General features: G+C 41.3%; 1 protein-coding gene across 1 annotated transcript; it reads right to left on the bottom strand.

The window, feature by feature from the left end:
• Positions 1-3,799: 3,799 nt before the first annotated feature.
• LOC128746197 (uncharacterized) lies at positions 3,800-21,526 on the bottom strand. Its single transcript, XM_053843241.1, has 13 exons — positions 21,485-21,526; positions 21,367-21,416; positions 10,650-11,067; positions 9,852-10,581; positions 9,651-9,785; positions 9,309-9,592; positions 9,018-9,241; positions 5,123-5,303; positions 4,999-5,058; positions 4,794-4,934; positions 4,400-4,731; positions 4,017-4,341; positions 3,800-3,955 (listed from the first exon to the last, which is right to left on the bottom strand). The coding sequence occupies exons 1-13, from the start codon at positions 21,524-21,526 to the stop codon at positions 3,800-3,802; spliced, it is 3,078 nt and encodes a 1,025-aa protein (XP_053699216.1).
• Positions 21,527-22,646: the final 1,120 nt, after the last annotated feature.

Here is a 22,646-nt window from a genome sequence, read left to right as displayed (position 1 = left end):
TCGAAAAAGCGTATGACCGACTTAACCACGAAAACAACTGGGGCGTACTTATGTATTAAGGAGTTCTAGAAAAACCAGTCCATATCATCGGGGTCAGTCAGTCAGTTTTACACAAAGGCCTCTTGTCTGACCCTATAAGGGTTCCTGCTGGCGTGAGACAGGGCTGTATTTTATCACCGCTTCTGTTTCACATCATTATGGATGAGATATTAGTTGGAGTAATTGTCAGTAGACCAAATCGAGGATTGCCTACCCAAGCAACAATGTGAGTTTTATTATACTTTTATGGCGATTTCCATGACCAATTTCGGTCTTAATTGCAATCATAAGAGTGTAATAAAACTCAAATTGCTACTCGGGCTGGAATCCTCTAGCGATGGAGCAGCTAAATGACCTCAACCAGGCGGACGACATTGTCTTGCTTGCACAACGCCGAAACGATATGCAGAGCAAGTGAGATTACTTCTCCGAGAGCTCCCTGAGAGCATGTCATCAACGTTCCATAGCAACAAAAATTCGTGAACGTAAGTGGAAGAGGATCGGGCACACCTTGAGGAAAGGAGCGAACGAGATGTGCAGAGCAGCACTCGACTATAATCCGCAAGGTCAGTGTAGAAGATGCAAACCCGGAGGGTCATGGCGACGTAGTAAAAACCTTGGTGGGTAGCCGTCAGCAGTGGAAATCTCTGGTTTCATCCCTTTGTTCTGCCAGACTGGCGGACATGGACAAGTCTGTAAAGGAGTAAGACATTACGATGGAGGAGCATACTGCTTATGCTTACTGTAGAGAGACGCAACGTTCTAGATGGCTTGACCAGATTGATGTTAACTTGCGAGTATTGAGTCGCTCAATGAATTGACGAGTAGCCCATGATCAATTACTAAGGAGACAAGTTCTTGGTGCAGCACAAACCAACCCAGCTCTACGCTTCTATCGGTGTAGTAGGAGGTTCGTACAGATTTTTGCACAGATATTTTTCCTCGGCGTACAGATTGTCAGATTTTTCCAACAAAAACCAAAGAATTATATGTGGCATCCCTGGGTGCAACCCGGTACGACTTAGCCGCCTGCTAGAAGTCACTACTGAATACAGGCTAAGCCTTGAGGCAGCGCTACCGACCGAGGGAGTACTATCCGAGCCCCCATTCGGGGACCCGTGCCGTGAGCCGTGTCGGAGCTTATCAAGATTATGGGCCCGGATTGATTGGCTAGCTGTCGGCTGCATCAGATAATAAGGTCTGGAAGATAAAACAGCTGCCGGAGAACTGGAAGAAACGTGCCTAATATGCAATAGATGGGGAACAGAGTAAAAAGTAAGAGTTACCGAGAGATGTTTCCTCCAGTGACGGAGTTCACATCGCTAACGATGGACCATTGCGTTGATGAACCAGCACGTGTTACTCCCTGAAAAGAGTAAAGAAGCGGAAGGGAAATTGGATCCGTACTCGAACTATCTATCACAAGTCAGGAAAAAGGAGGAGTGTTGAGATTTGTTTCACGGTGCGAAGCTCCAGTTGACTCCTTGACACATTTGTGGTGGATCCATCCGCAGTTGCAGTTAGAGTCCTTTTCGCGGATAATCTTCACTTTGAAGCATGCTTCATTCTGAGCGAAATTCGGAATCCGCGGTGTAGTACGACCCGTACCTATGGTTGAATGCTTGGGAAAGTCCGATTAGGTTTCCCAAGGTCGAGCCAATTGCTACCATCATTATAAAAAATCAATTTTACCAAAATCATTGATGAAGAAACCAATAACCCGCAAAAGTTGGTGCAGAACACCAGAGAAGGTGCGGCGGTGATATTCGGAGGGGAAGTGCGTAGTCTACTTGGCTCGGACACTTCTGGTGGAGTGATGGGTGTGGAGATGGAACAGGCCTTCAACTCGACAGCCTGTTGTTGGAAGGAGGACTCTCGGCTTCATCCCTGATCATGAATTCGCCATCGAGTAATGAGGAAAGTTACACGGATAACCATTCCGGCGACGCTATCTGAGCTCAAGGAGCAATCTCCAGCGACGCGGTTAAGCAACTCTCTTTTTAGGGGACTAGGGCGATGTACTACCGCCTAAGGTTGTTGATCTCGTGCGGTACTGCAGATCAAATGACAAGCCGCATGTGATAGGTTGCAACGCCAATGCGCACTACACGATATGGGTCAGCTCGGATACCAACAACAAGGGTGAGTACCTACTTGATTATTTTATTTCTAACGATGTCAATACAATCAATGTAGGGAATTACCCCACTTTTGCGAGCGACATCAGACAAGAAATCTCCGCGCCTCCATACCCGAGAAAGTGAAAAATTGACATGTCTCTGATGAACCAAGTTTGTCAGACCACAGATATAACATATATGACATCGAGGCTAATGCTTTAAACAGAGAATAATTTGGGAATCCGAGAATAACCAGTTGAAGTTCCTTTAAGGAAAATCTGATTGCCTCACGTAGTTCTTGCTACAATAATATACGGACTCCAGTTGAAGTGGATGTCGCAGCTAGTGACCTGTATTGTAGGATCACGGTTACGTATAATACAAACTATCTACTAAACACGCGAAAAGTTTACCGTAATGTACCCCGGGCCAAACTCACATTGAACTCGGAAGACTACAGAGCTTTCTTCGCCAAATACAACGCTGAGCTACGCAAGGTCAAACGAAATCCAGTGTTAAATTTTGCGAAAGCATTCAGACTCTGCCAGAAGCTGCAGAAAGTGATGTCCAAGGATCACAACAATGGTGGAGGGCAATTCAAAAAGAGGATGGGTGTCTCACTGTTACCACCAGGGAAACTGTGGAAGAACTGGGACAACTCTACTTATGCTGAAAGTCACTAAAGCTGCAAGAATACAGTGAATCAAGGCATCTGATCATGATTTCTGGATCAAAATACCTTCATCACGGATGAATGGAGAAGAAAAAAGCAGGTCATTAATTTTTATCGTATTCGCGGTGGCGTTAATAACCTCGGCCAAACACTTTTTCTATCAAAATCAATCACCTTTGGAATAATTAATAAAATTTTTAAACCACCGACAGGGTCAAATTTCGAATTAATTACCTTTTTTCGTTTAGTCGCTTTGCTTTTATTGGTTCAACACCTAAAATAATCGAGTAAAACGGATTCTCTACACAATCGCTTACTGAACTTTAATTTCATACATATTAGAAGAAAAATTCGACGAATTCACCTTAAACTGATTCTCGATAAATGTATCATTTTCCTAAACACAACACGTCAAAAGTATGGAACAAACTATTCCTGTTTGCTAACCAACATCGTACTCACGTTATAATAGTTTGTTATAATATCATACACAAAGAGAAAATCGCTATTGCAATCTAAATATAAACAATGGTACCAATTGCCGACTACTACTTATGTTTCCAATTTATGTTATGCTCATTATTAATTGTTGTGGAAAAAATACGGAGATATTGTTTGCTGTGAACACGGTGTTTCGTGGGAATATATCGAAAGACTAAAATTGTTAATATCTTGTTGTCCCGTGTCCCGAATTTCGTCGCATTTCCTTTACACTATTGTTCGCTGCAATATGCAATTCGTATGGCCAGGTTTAGTTTGTTCAATTGAAATTTCATTCACTATCTACGTTTTGATGCACAGCTTATTTTGGTTGATCTTATTGAATTGTTTTTTGTTTTTTTTTTGTTTGTTTTAAGTCGTCGCTTAAGAAAATCATGCTTTTTGTTTGTTTTCATCAAAACACAGGTTTTCCACTCAAACTAGGTAATTAGCCACAGGTGGCAGCTTCCGTGAATACACATCATTGTCACATGAAAGAAGGGGAAGTTTTCCTTGAGCGCGATGACTTCGAACGTGACGGGCTTTTCAGACTACGTCGAGAGCGCTCCGAGCGGGATGGCTCTCGATCGCCCCAGGGTTCCGGAACTCGATTGCACCACGTAACGAGCTCCTGAACTTCGGTCTGTTGAGAATGGGTAAATTGTTTTTGATTGAACACTAGTTTTTGATCTGTTAATCCTTACCTGTAAATATCCAGGAAGTTCGTCAAAAATATCCAACTTCGTCAGCTCTGAGTGTTGCGAAAGATATGACATGCAGCTTGTCTTCAAAGTGGAAGCATTGAAGCGATCCGAAATTCCCAGAAGATAAATTACCGATTCACCGTCAATCAATGCAACTAGTGTGTTCTCGCATATGTCCTTTAGGTTATCGACAGAGTACCGATCAGCCAAAAGCATTAGTTCACATATTTGATCAACACCAACGGATTTATCCACCGGTGCGCCATACAAATAAAGTAGTAATCTTCGAAATATCACAGGCGAGGTATCGTGAATGACAATTTTCCTGAGAGGTGCAAAAGCTCACTTTAAGGTTCACTTAAAAAAGACAAGTTCAAATCTACCTATTAATTGCTTCCTGCATCCCGGACAGTAGGGCCTTCTTGAACCAATCGCACCGGGCAGCAACGATTACTCTGTGCGCCTTGAACGTATGAGATTGATTCCGCACCGGAGTTCCGCATCCCGTTCCGTTTGTGCTGGATGACATCAGTGCGTCGTCTGGGCTAAAATCGAACGTCGATACGATATTCTCGTTTTGACAATCCGTTGGGGACACGATTATCTCAAACTCCATATCGGCCAGTTGACCTGAGTGTAGCAGCTTCAGAGCATTCTTCGAAAGGCTGCTGTGCGAAGCCGAGGGAGGTTCACAGAGGCTTTGCACTAAGTTTAGCTAGAAGTAAAATTAGGATCTGTTAGTGGAAAAATAAAGGGTTTTCACATTCAGCTACTAACCCTAGTATTATTGTAGTCCAAGTAGCGGCTTGGACAGGGTCGGGGATCGTCAATTCCACTGCTATCGACGCAATAGTTCTCCAACAAACCGAGCTCTATCATGGCACGTGTGAACTGTTCCTTTTTCACTAAGTTGGATACCTGCAAAGAAAACGATGAACATGTCACATTCCTAACCGTATTCGGATTCAAGTGATTTACTTACAAACAACATTGCATCGTTTGAGGCAGATTTATGTTCCAACAGTTGTGAAATGATACCGTTCTGTGAATGTAAAAGCAAAATAATACCCAATCGAACGTTCATCAGACCACAATCTTCCGCTTACCACTTGGCTAGTTATAAATTTGAAGCAAAACTTGAACTCCTTCCAGCCAACCCTCTCGCTAATGTAGTCACAAAATTCCTCTAGTCTAGCAATAAAGATTGGCACTTCTAGAATTAGCTGATCCAAGTTCCTCCGTACGGTCTGGTGCTGATGGATGGGGTTCATTTCGTTGAATGTTGCTCTGCAATCAAGAGTGACATTTCTATTCGCATTGTATTTTACTCGTAGTTTATCATGGGATCTTGGACTGTATGTACCCGTGGCTAGGAGCGCCTAGCGACAGCGTCTGTCTTGGAACGAGCGGCTCAATTGCGTAGGATATCACTACGAAAGCAACCTCCGTCAACGAAACGTAGGTATCACTACCCCGATATAGTAGCATAGCCTTCATATACCATAAAAAGCGATACTAAAATGTTTACATAATGTTCAACCATTGTTAATCGAAGGAAATACAAAAGGAGCAGAGGTGCGAAACTTAATTCATGCCTTGCTCGCTCGAGAGCTGCAGCTATTGGGAGTATTTGACGGTGTTTCGGAAGTTTGTGGTGGCCCAATTCCAAAGGATTTGAGTTCCGCGCATTAGATACTGTTCTTCGTATCAGAGCATCCGTCCTGAATGTTAAGAATAGCACAAAATAGGGTCTGCCATTTGTTAGTTGTTTCAATGCAAATTTAGGGAATATCATATCATAAAGATCTCAATGTTATTTTTTTTTAAGTTTTCGGGCCCCTACTAGAATAAGGGGTTTTCTATTTCGAGGTATTAAAAGTGCAATTCTTATTTTTTAACCATTTTAAACCAATTTTAAACCAACCAAGTGCAAAAGTTTCAATATTTAAAGACCTCGTGTCAGTAGTGATCCCGTTTCAGCGAGGACTGTTCTTTGCTAAATTTAATTTCATTCAATTTCAAATCAGGGATGCCAATTTGCTTGGTTTTCTATTCGCCGAAACCACAGTAACCACAGACAAATAGACATAACACGTGGATGAAAAATCAATAAAAATGATCGCACCACACATTTTGCCTGAACACTAGTACCATCTATGATCGACATTCCCAAATATCAAATAGCAACAGGAGTGTCCCTTTAACTAGTAAGTATTTTTTATGGGGCATTCCCCTTCTTTCGTTAAAAAGCGCCACTTTGACCAGAACGGAGACATTCCCAACTAAGCCCAAACTTAAAAAGGCGGTTTAAGTGGTGCGAAGAATGGAAAACGAGTGTTATGTCTGTTTGTTTGTATATTAACTATAGTGTAAACATCAACAAATAAATATGAAAACGAGAGTAACGGAACGGAAGAGAATTAGGTAGTCTACGTACCGTCTAATACCATATGTTTTTTGTTGGCTTATGAACCTGTCATTCACTGGTAGGGACAAATTGGTACTAGTGAAAAAAGGACAGAAATATATTTACTTTTGATATCACAAATTCTCTGACAATTCCTTACGCGATTTCGGGTAAGTGTGAACGGGTACCAGAAAAGTGTACCCTTCGTGTTCTTCATAACAATGTAAACAACAACAAACTGCACTACTCGAATAAACCAATAACTGTCTTCATAAATCTCCTTATAGACCATTCGCGACTAAGAAGTTGTTGATATTTGTTTGGTTATTGTGTGAGAAAAAAAGAAGGAACTATTTTTGCTTTTGTTTTCACGCAAGTTTTGACAATTCGGCATGATGGGTTTTTGTGTAAATGCGGTGAAAAATAGGCTTGCATACACTTCCATTCAGAATGTTCGATATGAAGATGATCCATTGGAACGATTGACTCACGATGAACGGAACTTGTCAAAAGAATGGTTCGAGGCAGGAAGCGGTAGGGCTTTCCTAAGGGCAAATCTCCGTCCGATAGTCCATTTCTAAACAGTTACCGGTATTGAGGGGTGATCCTAAGCCCTAGCCGATCTTCATTTGTTGTGAGTGCACCACCGAACCGTGCAGATTCTCCAACCTAGACAATTTGAAGCGACTGCAGGATAGCTTAAAAGGGGTTGTGCTGGAGGCCGTGAGAAGCCGGCTAGTTCTCCTTGGCTCCTTGGTGAAAGTACGCCAGGCTAAGTCACCGAGAGCTGACCGTTTGCAATCATTCATAACCACATTTCAGTACAACGGTTAACCAGCTCTTCAATCATTTAGAAGCTGTGAAGCTTCCTAGAGCGCTTGCACCGTTCCGCCAAAGAAGCTGTTCAGATAATGGAGGTACAGCGTAACGCGCACAACCGTCCAAATCGCTCCGTGTTGTTCAGGTATACTGCCGGTTACCCTTCACATCGAGAACCGAACATTGGATATCCTTACATTTTTGGATTTTTGGAGTCCTCCATTACTCTGGTCGAAGATTTTATCGTTAGCAAGTTGTAGATCAACAGAATAGTTATGTCGCTAGTTGTCACGTGGACCGGAAACATGAAGCGCTTCGAGAAAGGTTCCAGGAAGGTAGATTTGGTGATGTCCGCTAGAGGCTCCACCGAAAATTTCCAACTACGAGAAGCTCGCACAGTTGCGGATCTCATTTTGCCTAAACAAGAGATGCAGTTCCGCGAGATCACAGCAAACTATCCTCCCCTGCAGGGTCTACCGGTTAAGTATTACGACGCAGAAGAACCGAAAATAATTGACCCAAATGACCCAAATCGGGTTGAATAACTCCCGCTTAACTCTAGGGTTGGTCGGCCGAAAACGAGCGCGCTTATGAGATTGTTCAAGGTACGACGGATCGTTTTAGAAGCCGTTTCGAAACAAGTGTTCTGTGGTGCGACGATAAGCGAAAGTTCAAAGAGTTACTTACAAAGGCGCACCTTGCGATGCCGATTGAACTCATCGACACTGATCCCACAACGAATCCATTTGAAATCCTTAACCTGCTCCTGTTTGGCTCTTTTTGCTCCTCATCCGTCAATAACGTCTGGAAGTCTGTTTATCAGTAAGCAGGTTGTTATTTTGTTTTGACAGTTCTAACGCACCCCGTAACATCTTCGCCAGGTGCGGCGCAGAGGAAACCGTCTGTGGCTTGTTTGGTTAAACACCACACAGAAAATGTTTTGGACTTCGGCTTCAGCTGCAGCAGTCTCCTGCGATACGTACATTAGCGGCCTCAAGTTGATCATTACTTCTGCTACTGTTACTGATGTGTGCAGAATTTCACCTGGCAACCGTTTCGCGTTCATTCAATGCTTCAAAGCCTCCTTAACCGATCTGACCAACCATTCCCAATCCCACCCATGTGGGGGGCAACTGGTGAGTTAAATGTGCACTGCATCCGCGCGCTGGTCAACTCATCTGGGCAATGGCCGTTGATGTCGTCAATTCTCCCCGCCAATTCTTTGCTTGCTCCTTTCAAGTTGGCTCCATAATCGGAAAAGAATTATTGCGGTGGCAGCCCCCTCTATCACATTCCATTTGGAGAACCGATGAACGTTGATTCGGCTCTGCTCATAAATGAGTGGTACTTCAATGCTGGAACATGCTTTTCCGAACAAACGTATTGAGTTAATTAAGTCAACTCTCACCGTCCCTATAGCCGACACATGAATCATGTTATACAAATATAACTACTTAGTGATTGCAATCCCAAGTAACAATTTGGGTTTTATTACACTCTTATGATGGGATTTAAGACCAAAATTGGTCATGAAGACCGCCATAAGAGTACAATAAAACTCACATTGTTGCTTGGGATAAAACGTGGAACGTTGGTATATAAAGAAGAATTTCGGATAGACCTTTGGCTCTGCGCTATGAACAAAACGTCCGCCAGTAGTAATACGTTATACCAACGTCTCTTGTTCTCTACAATTCGTTCGGCACTAGATCGGTAACAGTTCGTTGCCACAGAAGCCAAGTAGAATGAAACAGAAAACATCCCGAAACACATACCTTTTCTGCAGGATCACATCCAATGCGCTGGTAACCCTGCCGTAGATATCTTGCATTTTCTCCATCCCTAACTTGCATAAGAAAAACAAGTGAACTTTTTCGGAACTTCGTCTGGTTGAGTAATTATCCGAGCTGCGGATTCGCATTCGAGTCGCTAGTTTATCCCGCGAAGCGCTTGCCTTTGCGTTCCCATTACTATGAGCTGTGTCACTCGTAGTGAGGTTCTAAAATGTAACCAATTTTTCACCAAATCTAATTGACGAATGACGAGAACAAAAATCACACACTCACTTTGCAAACCTTTTCCAGCGAATTTTTGAACTTTGATATCACCGACATGAGCACCTCCAGCGCGTTGATTATTTCCGGCACTAGATAGGATACCAAATCGTTTTTGTCCTCACTGCTGAGACTGCACAGCACGATGTTACAATTTTGCAACAGCTGATGAACCTGTGACAGAAAAATCGGCAACCGCGATCGCACGTACTTGATAATTTCGTGTCGCTGGTATCGCGTGAACGTAGTGGCGTCGTTTGTAAATATGTTGCAAAACTGTAGCAGTTTGATTATGGCTGACCAAAAAATAAGTTAACGTTAAAAAACATTCTAAATGGTTGAAATGGCATCTACCTGTTAAGGTTTCCTTGAATCCTTCCTTGAATACCAGACAAAGAACACAGGGACTGTGTGAAAGTGTATTTGGGTTTACCATCTGGATCATGTGATTCAAGCTTTCGTGTAAATCGGAAACGATGTCGATGACAACTGTAAAGATTCATCCAATTCAGAAATTGTGAACTTCGATTGTTTTATTCTGTTGGTATAACGTACATTTCTTAAGCTGTAGGTTCCGCAGATAGTTTTTGCACGGCTCAGTCATTCGACTCAGTGGAGTCGTACTCTCGCTCATTGCGATCAAACTGGTGCACGTTTCTTCGTCGAGATCCTCCGGAAGACATTCACTGTAAAGCCAGTGTAGGATGGTGGATAGCATTTTCGATGGAATGTTGTTGAGAACCGTCAGGGGAGTGAGCGGAGATGAAGGTGGAGTATCCAGTGCGCACGGAAACAGAGAAGGACTCCTAGTTCGGAATGGTGAGGATGGTGGTTTCAATTTGCTCCGCTGGAGTTGCTCCAAACAGGGCGTGTTGTTGGGCACAGGAAAGCAAAATACGTTCCTGTCTGAGTTGAGGTTGGAATCGGAAGAGGAAACTTGTGTCTTTTTTGGAACATTTAGAAATATTGAATCGTTTGCCGTGAGGCAGCTGAACGAATTCGAGATGTTGTTCAGCAGTTTCGGTGATAGATTGTATACATCAAGAGCTGGTGGAAGCAAAAAGTTGTTGGCAGTCGTTGGACTGGCGCGCTGACTGATATGTTGCGTCGAGGTTTTGGGTAACTGTTTGCATGGAACCGATGACACCTTCATAAGTGGCGGATGGGACTTTTCAGTATTTGCAACCGTTTCGAAACGACTTGCAATGTGTTGATAGGTGCTGGCAGCTGCCATGCTGCTGCAGTCGAACCCGTTCAACCGCAGTATCGGCGAGTGAACATTGTACTGTTTAAAAAGTTATAACATATTATATCAATCTTATTTTAAGCATCTAGTAAAAATGGTTAACTTACAATAACGTCGTCACAGCTTTTGAGAGTAACGTCACAGAAATTTCCATCATCTAGCACCGACAACAGCGTAAATGGGATTTCCTGGCCTATCGACTGATCGTCCATAACACGCTTGCAAACCAACTGACACCATCCATCACACTTGAGTGACATTCGATCCGTTGGATCGTAAGCATTCGTCCGGAAATCGATGGTATGTCCAGTGTACGCTCCAAATCTCAAACCCGGTTCACTGGAGCTCAATTCGATGACTTCAAACGTTTCACAGCTGAACAGCACCACGGCCGAATCGTTGATTGGACTAAATTCGGACTCAAAACCGGACATCTTCTGCTCACCGGTGCAGCTGCTTTGATTTGTGTTAACCAGATCATTATACCAAATAATGTCGCCCATCTCGTCCAACCGGAACTTCACCCTGCGAAGTAAATAAAAAGTGATCCTAAGCTAGGGTACTTTGACCTAAACAAACTAATAACCACCAATTAAATATCATTTATATATAATTCCAAGAATGTTTCTAAACTATAGAGTGAAAGACCATACAAAATTAATTATAAAATGAAGCACAGCCTAGGTGTTAAATTCCGCTTTTGGAACTTGACCTTCTGGTCTTTTTTTTTTGTTAGATTATAGTCACTTTAACAGCTTGGGTCACTCGTGACTTCTGCGGGGTTGGGATTTAAACTCGGATCCTCGGCGTGAGAGGCGTGAATGAGAACCACTACGCCGGGACTGACCCCACCTTCTGGTCTTTATTAAACAGATTACGCGACAAAGTGTTAGAGTGCAGGATGATTGCGGGACTAGTTATATTTTCGATATTATGCTGGTACAGGACGGCGAACGAACTAGTGCATTCGCTAAGAGTGGGAAGCTTATGCGGTTGCCCTTTTCTAACTCAGTGGCCAAAGTAGGGTAGATTCTCAACAAGGGCAGCAAAGAACCCAAGGAGAGGCCGGCACTTGGACGAGCCAGCTGGTTACTGCGACGGCTAGCGGTGGTACATCCCAAATTAGTCTGCAGCTAGAGAGATCCACTATACTGGGATGTTAAATGGAAGGCAAATGAGCTCTATGAGCTCATAAAGGACCAGAGTGATGTCCATTTACAAATGGGGTATCTTGTAACGGCCATAAAATTCGCAGTAATTGCTGCAGAACGTGAGCAGAGTGAGTTAAGGAGGAGAGCCGACAATGCTGAGAAAGCCCTGATTGAGGCCTCCGAAAAAGTAGGGGTGGGAAACGAGACGCCAAGAGGAGCCCCAAACCCAAGGTCAGAGAAACGGAAAAGGGAACACCTGGAGAGAATAAATGAGGATACTAAAAAATACAAAGATGACCAGAGGGTCACCGCAGATCCCGAGGAGGTAGGCGAAAGCAGCGGGTAGCGTACCGTCGGAAACCGAAATAGGAGAACGGAGCAGCAAGACGAGGGAACAAATAAAAACGATAAAGCGAAGGAGAAACCCAAGCGTTGTCCGGAGAACCATAAGGGTGATGCCCTGATTGTCGCAGCTACGAAACTACGTAGCTGAACTACGTATGCAGAAATTCTCCGAAAAGTAAGAAAAGACCCTAAACTGCGGGAACTAGAGGAGAGTTTGGTAAGGACTCGGCGCACTCAAAAAGGGAAGATGGTCTTCGAGGTGAAGAGAGGCCCGCTAATTAAGGGTTCGGACTTCAAGGAGCTCAGCGAAAAGTCCTTGGCAAATGAGGCAAATATTTGAGCCCTATCTCAAGAGTTAGTGATCGAATGTAGAAACCCGGATGAGATCACCACGCAGGGGGAACTACAGAGCGCGCATTTAGTACAGTGCAGGATGGGAGACGTCCCAATGACCATCCAGATGTGTAGAACGGCTGTTGCAAACAAGCTGTTGGAGGTAGGCAGAATAAAAGTCGGCTGGTCAGAGTGCTCCCTGAGAGCCATCCTTGAGTTACGAAGCAAATGGAGAGATGCTTTAACTGCATGTGCTTTGGTCATTTGACGAGAAACTGCAAAGGCCCTGACAGGACTGATTTGTGTAGGAAAAGCGGCGAAAGGGGGCACATCGCAAGAGACTCTACGAAGCAACCAAGGTGCCTGCTCTGCAGAAAAGAGGACCATATTGTAGGGAACATGTCAGGCTAAATGAATTAGCGAGTTAATGAATCTGGATCGATTGAATCATTTGTTTCAGTGCAACTGAAATACATGCATGCATACGGCATTCCGAAAGTTCGAAAGAACGAGAGAACGAACATACATTGTGTAATTCGAATCTCTCACTGGCTTCGTGAAACGAATAGTACGACAAAGAAGGAGATCGAAGATCGCCCGAGACGAGACGCACGGATATGAGAGTATTAATATCGTTCCCGAAACGAGCGCGTTAGTTTTTGGACGAACGTAGATTTGGACGGACGTCTTTTGGTGCGTTGTGCGTGTTTCGGAAATTTAGCGTAGAAAAACGACCAGACACTACACATATGACAGGAGGTTTTAATTACCAGGCGTACAAGGCGGCGTGCCGTTGGCTGGCCAGCATTTATGGAGACAGCCCAAATCATTCTCAACCATTGCAACACAGCACAGCAGTCGACAACGGAATATAAAGGCGACGTCGCAATAATCACAAAACCGTATCGAGTCTCACTCGACAACAGTAACTGGGTTGCGGATGGAGGAGCAATAGCTGCCATACATGTTATGGAAATATTTCCCAGCCAGGAGGTGGTTTCGTGGTCGCCAAAACCAACGGGATCTACATATGTAGTTGTTACGCGCCTCCTAGGTGGACAACGGAGCAGTTTCATCACATGACGGACACAGTTACGGAGAAGCTCAATGGAAGAAGGCCTGTAATCATCGGAAGGGCTTTTAATGCTTGGCTTGGGTAGTAGAGTGGGGTAGTAGATCGACTAATGCCAGAGGATGTAGCACGGCTCTTGCAAAATTGGATGTAGTGTTGTGGAATGTAGCTACGACTAGTACTTTCCGTAAGGACGGACATCAAACTATCATCGACATTACCTTCTGCACTCCGTCGCTAGTAACAAACTGGAGGGTGTCCGAGGAGTATACCTACAGCGATCATCAGGCAATCCGATACAGTGTACCGAGGCCGTAGCAGTAAGGAGTGCAAAAAGAGTCAGGCGGATATGAAATACGAAAAACTTCTGCGGCGGAAATGAAACGAAAAACGGTGAGCCTCTGAGTCGAAGTGTGGAAGGGCTTACGAACATGTTGATAAGGGCATGTGACAAGACTATGCCAAAAAAGCTGGAACCCAAGAACCAATGTTGACCAGTGTATTGGTAGAATGAGCAACTCAACAACCTCCGCAGTAGTTGCCTCAGAGCCAGAAGACGAGTACAGAAAGCGAAAATTGCACCAGATCGAGAAAAGCGTAGGTTGGTATTCCAAGCACCGTACTCAAAAAAGCGATAAAAGCAAGCCAAGCGAACTGCTACAAAGGTCTGTGCCGTGACGCTAACACTAACCCTTGGAACACAGCGTATCGTATTATGATGGCGAAGGTCAAAGAACCAAAGATAACATTGGAGTTATCTCTAGAAAAATTGAAGGTCATCGTAGACTGACTTTTCCGTGACACAACATATCTACACCTTCCTTAGACGACGAAGACTCCGAGAGGGTACAGGTCTCCAACGAGGAACTTGTAGCAGTGGCAAAACGACTAATGTAAAGAAAACGGCAGGCTCCGACGATATTCCTATTGTAGCTCTAAAAGCCGCGATTCAAGCATTCCCGGATGTATTCAGGACGATGCTACAGAAACGTCTGGAGGAAGGTCGCTTTCCGGACATGAAAGTTATGGTGGACTACAATAAGTTTGATGGTATTGTTATCTATTACAACAATAAATTTTAAAGTTTTTACAGTATTTTGTATCCTACTGTTACAATAATTTTTATCTTCGTGTTATGGTTATTTTTCCGGGATGATGCATCGCAAGATCATGAAAAAAATGATACATAAACGATACTAAAATGATGACACCAAAATGATACAAAGTGGCTCAAAAAATAACTCAGAAATGACATAAAATAATAACAATACTGATACAAAAAAGTTACGAAAATGGCACAGAAATTTGTTGGAGGATTATTTTTGACCTTAAAAAGGACTATGATAGCTTGAATCATAATATTCTCTAACAGAGACTGCAATTGTATGAAATAAAAAGGCCCAGTCATCACCAAGTCGTATATCAATGTACGAAAATTATCGTAAATAACTCTTAACAAATTCGGATTCATAAATAAAGCCTAATAAAGCGCACAAAAGTTGATATACTATCGTTTATAATGCTGTTTATGATAGCTGACAAACATAATAGCTGATAAACATAACTTTCAGCACAAAGTTGTATAGCTGTATGAAGCTGGTCGCGCTTAATCGGATCTTATCATATTGAAATACCTATATAAGTGTATCGCTCAAAATTATTCCTCAGTGCGTGTATCGCCTCTAAAATGGTACGGATAAGCGACTTTTGCGCGTCGAATACGATTTTGTTAGATACATATCAGTCATAACTCTTATTTTCAATCTAATTATACACTTGAAAATGCACACGGGGGATGGCAAACCGTGTCATTCACAGTTACTCAACAGAATTTGTAACGGTTGGTAAGGCACGTAGCTCACCCCACAAAATTGACGTTGGTGTGCCTCAGGGTAGCATTGTTGGTCCATTGTTGTTTTTGATTTACATCAACGACATTGGCAATTTAAATTTGAAAGGAATGCCAAGGTTAATTGCAGATGATACGGCATTATTTTATCCTTGCGTACATCGGCAGTGCAGTACGATATCCTCAATGGAGCATGATTTAAATGTTCTTTCTAACTATTTCGATGCTGAGTTATTGTCACTCAACTTGACAAAAACAAAATATGTGGTTTTCCACTCACCTAGGAAGAAACCTGCCTATTACATAATCCTCTACGTCGATGAAATGTCAATAGAAACGTGGCTGATTTCAAGCATCTGGGAGTTTACCTTGATGCGACGTTGTCTTGGGACCGGTAAGTCAAACAAATGTAGCAACAATTCTCATCATTATCAGGTGCCATGAGAAAAGTGAGCTAGGGTAAAGAACAAGTTTTAAGCAGTCTAAACGGGTCACTGATTGTTTTACCTTATTACAAGCGATGGGTTGACTAAGTGGGGGATATCAGCATACCAATCTTCTTGCTATCTTTAGTTCTTCAAGCTGTTACCATTGGAAGACACTATTGTTGAGCTAAACTTTTGATTTTTCACTTTAAAAGTTGGAGCGGCGGAACTAATTTTGAACACACCGAACCCATTTTCACCCGCAAGGTGCTATTTTAAGCAATCCTGAAATCTGAATTTTTTTACGTCCCGTTAAGAAATCCCTCGAACTTTTCCCCCTATTCAGTAAGTTCGCGTTCCTATCCGCGACCTACTAATCGGCAACTGATGCGTAATCGGCATAGCGTATCGGCATAGATGCGTAAAATGCCATCTGTCTAAATTGTTTATCGGGGCACACACTCACCGCACCGTTCGGCAAACGGTATTCGTCGTCTCTTTTATTCTCTGGTGTTCTTATGGGAAACTGCGAGTTTGACGTCTCACTCGCTGTTCATAAGGATGGTGATAGAACAAAAGAGGTAAACATATAGCAGTACAAACGATCCGAGTACAAACGATCAGAACAGTGTTGTCAAAGCAAATAACATTGAAACACATCGTTGCTTTATTAAATCACTGAGAAAATCTTCGAAAATTATTGAAAAAGCTGTCTTTTGTGTTGTTTTTAATAAAGAAAAATTAATTATGAACATACATTTCTCTTGAAAGTATTGAACCACGTTTTCACCATAGGAGGTTTCAGGTAATTTCAAACTTAAAATTCTTATTTCCAGAACCGAAACAGTGTCTTGGCAACACGATAGTTCATCAGTTGTGCTGCAGCTGCTGCTAGTGGTGCACAGGTTCCGTCAATTCAGAATTTGTTTTCAGTTTTGTTAGAAAATAATAAAACTTTCGGCTAGTGACAAAGCCTTAGATAATAGAAAAAAAATCAGAGGGGTTGTGTACAAGACACGACCGCATATATAGGTGACGCAGGACTACGTAAATCTCTTTGTAGTGATAGTAGCATGTATTCATGCTTGTAATCATTCGATTCTGCATGTATACATACTATATGCAACATATATACATGCTACATGCGTTGTATGTAACATTTATCAAAGTTACAAACATTGCATACGTTCAATTCTCAAAAGATTGTGCATTTGAAACAAATTTAACAAAATCAAGAACACAAACTATTGCTTTCCTGCTACCTTACTGAAATTAAAGATTGTTTTTATTACCCATGGTTTCCCACGCTGAAGGGCTTTTACTAATTCAATCTTATTTAATCAACAGCACATCTTTTCACTACACTTCTAATGAAACGGCAAGCATGCGTATTCATACAGAGGCGTATTATAACCGAACACTACAGCTGTAGCATATTTTTCCAACACAGATATCAAATTCGCCGAGGTTTAATCGTCTCGCAGTAAAGAATTTGCGATCTGTTGGGACGACGAACTTGTGTCATTTTTCTGGCACACTTCCCTAACACAGACATCAAATTGGACTAGGTTTAATCGCGTTCGTAAGAAATCTGTTAGCACGAGGGGGCTTTGTCACTCTGTCTGGCGTACTTCCCAAGCAAGGACATCAAAATGGTCTAGGTTGAACCGCGGTGTTAAGAAATCTTGTTGAAATGAGGAAACTTTGTCACTAGTTTTGGCTTACTTCCCAAGCACAGATATCAAATTGGTATAGGTTTAGATCATCGTAAAGAATCTTCCAACCAATCACGAAGCGAGAATTCTGGTAAAACATAGGTTCATTATTTTCAATTTTTCAATAGTTCAACATCAAGAATCCATACTTTTCTTCATTTGGGTCAATTCTTAGAAGATTTTCCGATCGATTGGTGTAAGAATATTGAAAATCGATCGGAAAACCGCTGAGCTATTTGCACTCAAAACCTTTCATTTTTCGTGACGCTCGCATTTTTCGATTTTTTGGAATGACACCCTATCTCAAAACTTGCCGTAAGACGTAGTCCTACGTCAAAAAAAGATAGTGAATAATATGGTATGTGACAATTGAGTGCTTGACTTTTAGAGTGGTTGTAATCAGTGCTGAAAAATGTAATGGATTCGTTAGTTGCGAGGTGGCGATTGCCTTCAGCAGCTGAAAAATGTACGTTTTTGGACAACAATTTTCAATTCATCATATTTCTTATCAGAAACCCAATAAATTGTGTTGGTGTGAATCAAATGTATGGTTAAGTGATTTGTGAAGATGATCCTATCAAAAGATTTTGAAAATATGAATAAAGAAGTGCATTTTCGGCTCATTTATGTTCAACTGATTAAAATAGGTGACACTGCTTAACTCGTTCCTTACCCTATGAAACGCATACATGTCCTACGTTACGTTTGTGAAAATAATTTATAAGCCCCGTAGCGACAACTACGAATTTAATTTTTTATGTTATTCATGCAGTTGATATTCCGTGTCTGGATCCGATAATGCTGCCCTCTTTAGGTACCATTCACATATTACGTAATGCACTTAAGAGAAAGGGAGTTGTGAATTATGCATAACACGTCGTAAATTCACTATACAAAATCGTGCCACGAAGGGGAGCGGGAGAGTTGAAAATCATCGATACTTTGGTTACGTAATATATGAATGTTCATTACATTACGACTGATCGTAACTGGATACTATCATATTGCTGGCCTATCTCTCTCAGTGATATTTTCTTTCTTCTATGGACATTTTCAGTATATCCCGAGAAAAACTTACACATTTCTGACTCACCGCAGACATCTTACACTCTCCAGCTATTCTTGATGCAAAAAGAAATGATAACCTAACTCGAGATGTTAACGGAACACAGCTTTTTATATCTACCCGCTGTTGCAAGTTACCCCGTTTAAGTACTTGTTTTACGAATAATTTGGTAACAAGCAGGATAAACAAAACTAGTCATCATAGGTCAATTATATTGTTTCCTTATTATTCACTTTACTATAAAAATGTATGTTGGACTTCTATTATTTGAATTGCTTGTGGGTGGAACAAACGTTTTGCAGACGAAAAAATGACAATGAACTTTACACCACGCTGCGAGATTTTTGAAAAATCACCAAAACAGCAAAAAACCAAGAGGACAACATTTATGGCTTCTTGGATCTGTCATCCACAAGATACAGTGACTGATATAGATTAAAAATTGAAGTAACGGTAAAAAAATACAATGAATTCGACCGATATAGCGTTGTTGCAAGTTACCCCGCTGTTGCAAGTTACCCCGTTTGACGGTACACTTCTATTTTCGTTTTCACAGAATGCTACTCAGTCCCAATATAGTGAACGAAGAGGTAGTCCTACGTCAAAAGGTTTCAGTCGGTTTAGTTATAAGCTAAAGTTACAAACACAGATGTGAAGGTGCTATATTGTCTCACTATTCCCCTACAACTGGAAAAAGTGAGACAGCGAGTATTGAATACCGAGTTACATATTTGAATTTAATTTTTGGGAGTTTTTTCTACTGTTTTCAATGAATGATAACAATAGATAGGGAAACTGGCTGTTCAGTCTTTAAATGAAGTAGACGATATTTGTTTTCTTTTACACCCACGTTTCGATCTCAGGTTTGTATCCTCTTCAGGGTTTAAAATTTTAACCGTCTTTGTCTAGTAACTTTTAGCCTATACTGTTGTCTGCCTTTGGGTCTTTGGGACAACACTATAGGCTGCCTTTGTGTCTTTGGAACAACACTATAGGTTTACTAGGCAAAAACGATTAAAACTTTAAGCTCTGAAGTAAATTCAAACCTGAGGTGCAAACATTGGCGTAAAAGAAAACATATCGTCTACTTCATTCAAAGTCTGAACAGTCAGTTCGTCAATCTATGGTTATTTGAATTTATTTTAAACCATATTTGTTGGTTATAAAGAACAGTTTAGAGGTCATGCTATTTATTGTGTCTGTAAAGGATACATTATTGTTTGGAACGGTTAAAAATTCCAATTATTTTTATATTCATACCTATAAAAATGAATTTTTGTTTATCTGTCTGTCTGTATTTCTGTTTGTATGACTGTATGCTATGAGGCATCGGAAACTACTGAACTGATCGGCGTGAAAATTTGTATGCAGGACAGAGGTCGGAAAATTCGCAAAATGAATATATACGACGAGTATCAGTAAACGGTTTTATCTTGAGAAAACAGAGACGTGAACTGTTCAATTCGTCTATACCTTTTGAGCCACATACATTCACGCTTCGTAGCATCGCTGAATATACGAATATCGTGTGCAAAGCAAAAGTGCGAAATAACACTTTCTGCTGCCCCTAAAGCAACTAACACTACTTTAAACTATTCTGATATTGATATTATTTGGAACACTTTTCGGCGTTCCCGGGCATCCTGTACCCGCTAAATAAGCCAAACTCAATATTCAATATTCAATTTTTGTACGAACTCCGATGTTCGCAATGAGGTGATTTTCGTGTATGTTCATGAGGGATGTACATCGATTCAAATAATCATTTCTTGGCGAATTCTCCAGCCACTGATGCAGGGGTTTTCGGGACCGAGGAAGAGTCTTATGATGGTTCGAGACCGCTGCCCCTCTGAAAGAAGGGGCTCCCATACAAATGAATCACAAATTTCTGCAAAACACGAGAACTAATCAAACAGATGGAACCAAATTTGGCATATGGGGGTTTTCGGAGCCAGGCTTTTTTTTTCTATGGTAGTTTGACACCCCTCCCTCCTCTGAGAGAGATAACTTTTTGTACTTTTCATCTTAAGGGCAGAATTTGAAGATTTATTTTGGTGTCCCATGTTTATCGTAACCAATGGTTAAATATTGTTATCAGCAAAGTGATATGCTCGATCAATTCAAACGGAGATTTCCGGGTTGTATAAAAGAAAATTCTACTGAAATTGATCCGCATCTCCTTTCAATGTTTGGGAATGTCATCATTGGGCTGGAAAAAATGACCACGGCGACGTGGATTTTGGACTCTCGATTCGAATTTTATCGCAGTGATGTAACTAGTAGCCACATTTGCTTAATTTTTAAAGTTTTACTGTTAGCATTATCAGAAACTGATGTTATATTATAGAGTGAAAGTTTAAGAAATATTGAAAAGAATTTTTATCACAGAAATGTTAAACTAAGTTAGATTAAAGGGAAATTAGTCGTCATTGATTATGTAAATTTCAAAAGTAATTTTTTTTGTTTCAAATAAAAGTTCTGTTCATGAACATATATTATCTGTTTTCAGATTACCAAGAATAATGCAGTAAATACATTTTTAAAAACAGAGTTCCTGTTTTGGGCCCACAAACCTGCTTCCGTAATTGGGCTTTCCGACGAGAAGTTAATGACTACTCATTTCCCCTTAAATTTTTTTGAGTAAAATTGTTTTTTAATTATCACCCATTATTGGGTGATTTTTCTCAGCTTGTGTGATTTTTTGTGGCTTTTTATTGCTAAAATCAAAATGCCACAATCATCATTTTGATAGTTCAAGATGATTTATAAATACTAAGTACTACTCCCACTCTTTGCCACAATATTATAGCACTTAATACGGTTACATTTCCTTAAATGTTATTAAGTCTAAAATAAAAGAGTCATTACCCTTCCAATCCAAGCTTTTCGGCGGTTCCATCCAGGTGAGATTCGATAATCTGGAAGCAATTAGAGCGAAAGTAGGAATCTGTTATCCCTTTCTGATCGTATATCACCAAATCATTACCTCCCAGGTTCCCACGAACGAGCTGGCTCCATCTAAAGACATCCTGATAGTATGGTACTGAAAATCAACTTGCGATTGATCCTACTGATTGATAAGAAATGCTAAAATATCCCTATCGATCCAAGACACTTGGAAACGTTCTATACAGCCAATTCATTACATTTTCCAAAATGTCTGGAGCACTTCATATCATTTGATTTGCACATTTTCCCCATCACTCCATTTTACAGGTTTTTCACTCACTTTCTTCCACAAACACTGAACAACGACGCGAAAATTTCCAGTTTATTCCTTCCAGACTGCCATTTTCTTCGAACTTTCATTGAACTGGCAGCAACTGAAGTGTAAAATTTTCACCTTTCGCATTTACTAATGCTGCCACTCACTGCCAGAACATCAGTAGTGATGCGAAGAAAAAAAATGAACCACCTAAAGCGAATCCTGCAAGTGTCATATCCGTATCGTTCCTACAGTATTCGTTCGTTCGTGTCGCACAGCAGTTCTGTAGTAGATTGTGCCTGGGTTTTTGCCTGCCCATTTGCCTGCCTGCTGCGTATCTGCGTATGTATGTGTGACAGCGGACACGGAAAGCGAAACAGCGAAAACTTATCAGAATCGGGAGGGAAAAACGGAGGCGATATTTTCCAGCGCCCCCCCCCCCCCCCGCCCCCCCTTCCGTGTTGGGCGGAGGACGGAGCACGTGCGTGCTCTAACACACACTCGCACAGCTCGCAATTACTATTATATTGGGAAAAGCTTCAGTGAAATATCCTATATTGAATTCAATCATGATTCTATGTATAATAAGAACGGTGCAGCGGGGGTCATTTTCATGTCAAATGCAGGTTAATATTATATTGTGGAATTCGAGCAAATTGTCAAATGTCTAGGTTAAAATGATTAAAATGATAAGGCAGAAAAGCTTTATTTCTACCACTGGAGGTGAGAAGATACATAGAGCAAAGCGCGTATATAGTTCAAATTGCCTGAGAAATGTTTCAATGCTGCCGTGAAAAATTTCAATTATGTAAAGCTTCTAACAACTCCAAAAATCATAGCAAAGCTTTGGACTCTTTGCTAAAATATTTTTATTGGCTTAACAGAAAAACTCGGAAAACAAAAAAATGGTAGAATAGAAAAATAAAACTAAATCAAACTAAAC

The sequence above is a fragment of the Sabethes cyaneus genome, chromosome 1 (assembly GCF_943734655.1).
Source record: "Sabethes cyaneus chromosome 1, idSabCyanKW18_F2, whole genome shotgun sequence".
NCBI lineage: Eukaryota > Metazoa > Arthropoda > Insecta > Diptera > Culicidae > Sabethes > Sabethes cyaneus.
Note: the sequence above shows the minus strand (reverse complement) of the source record. Positions and strands in the feature narration are given on the sequence as shown.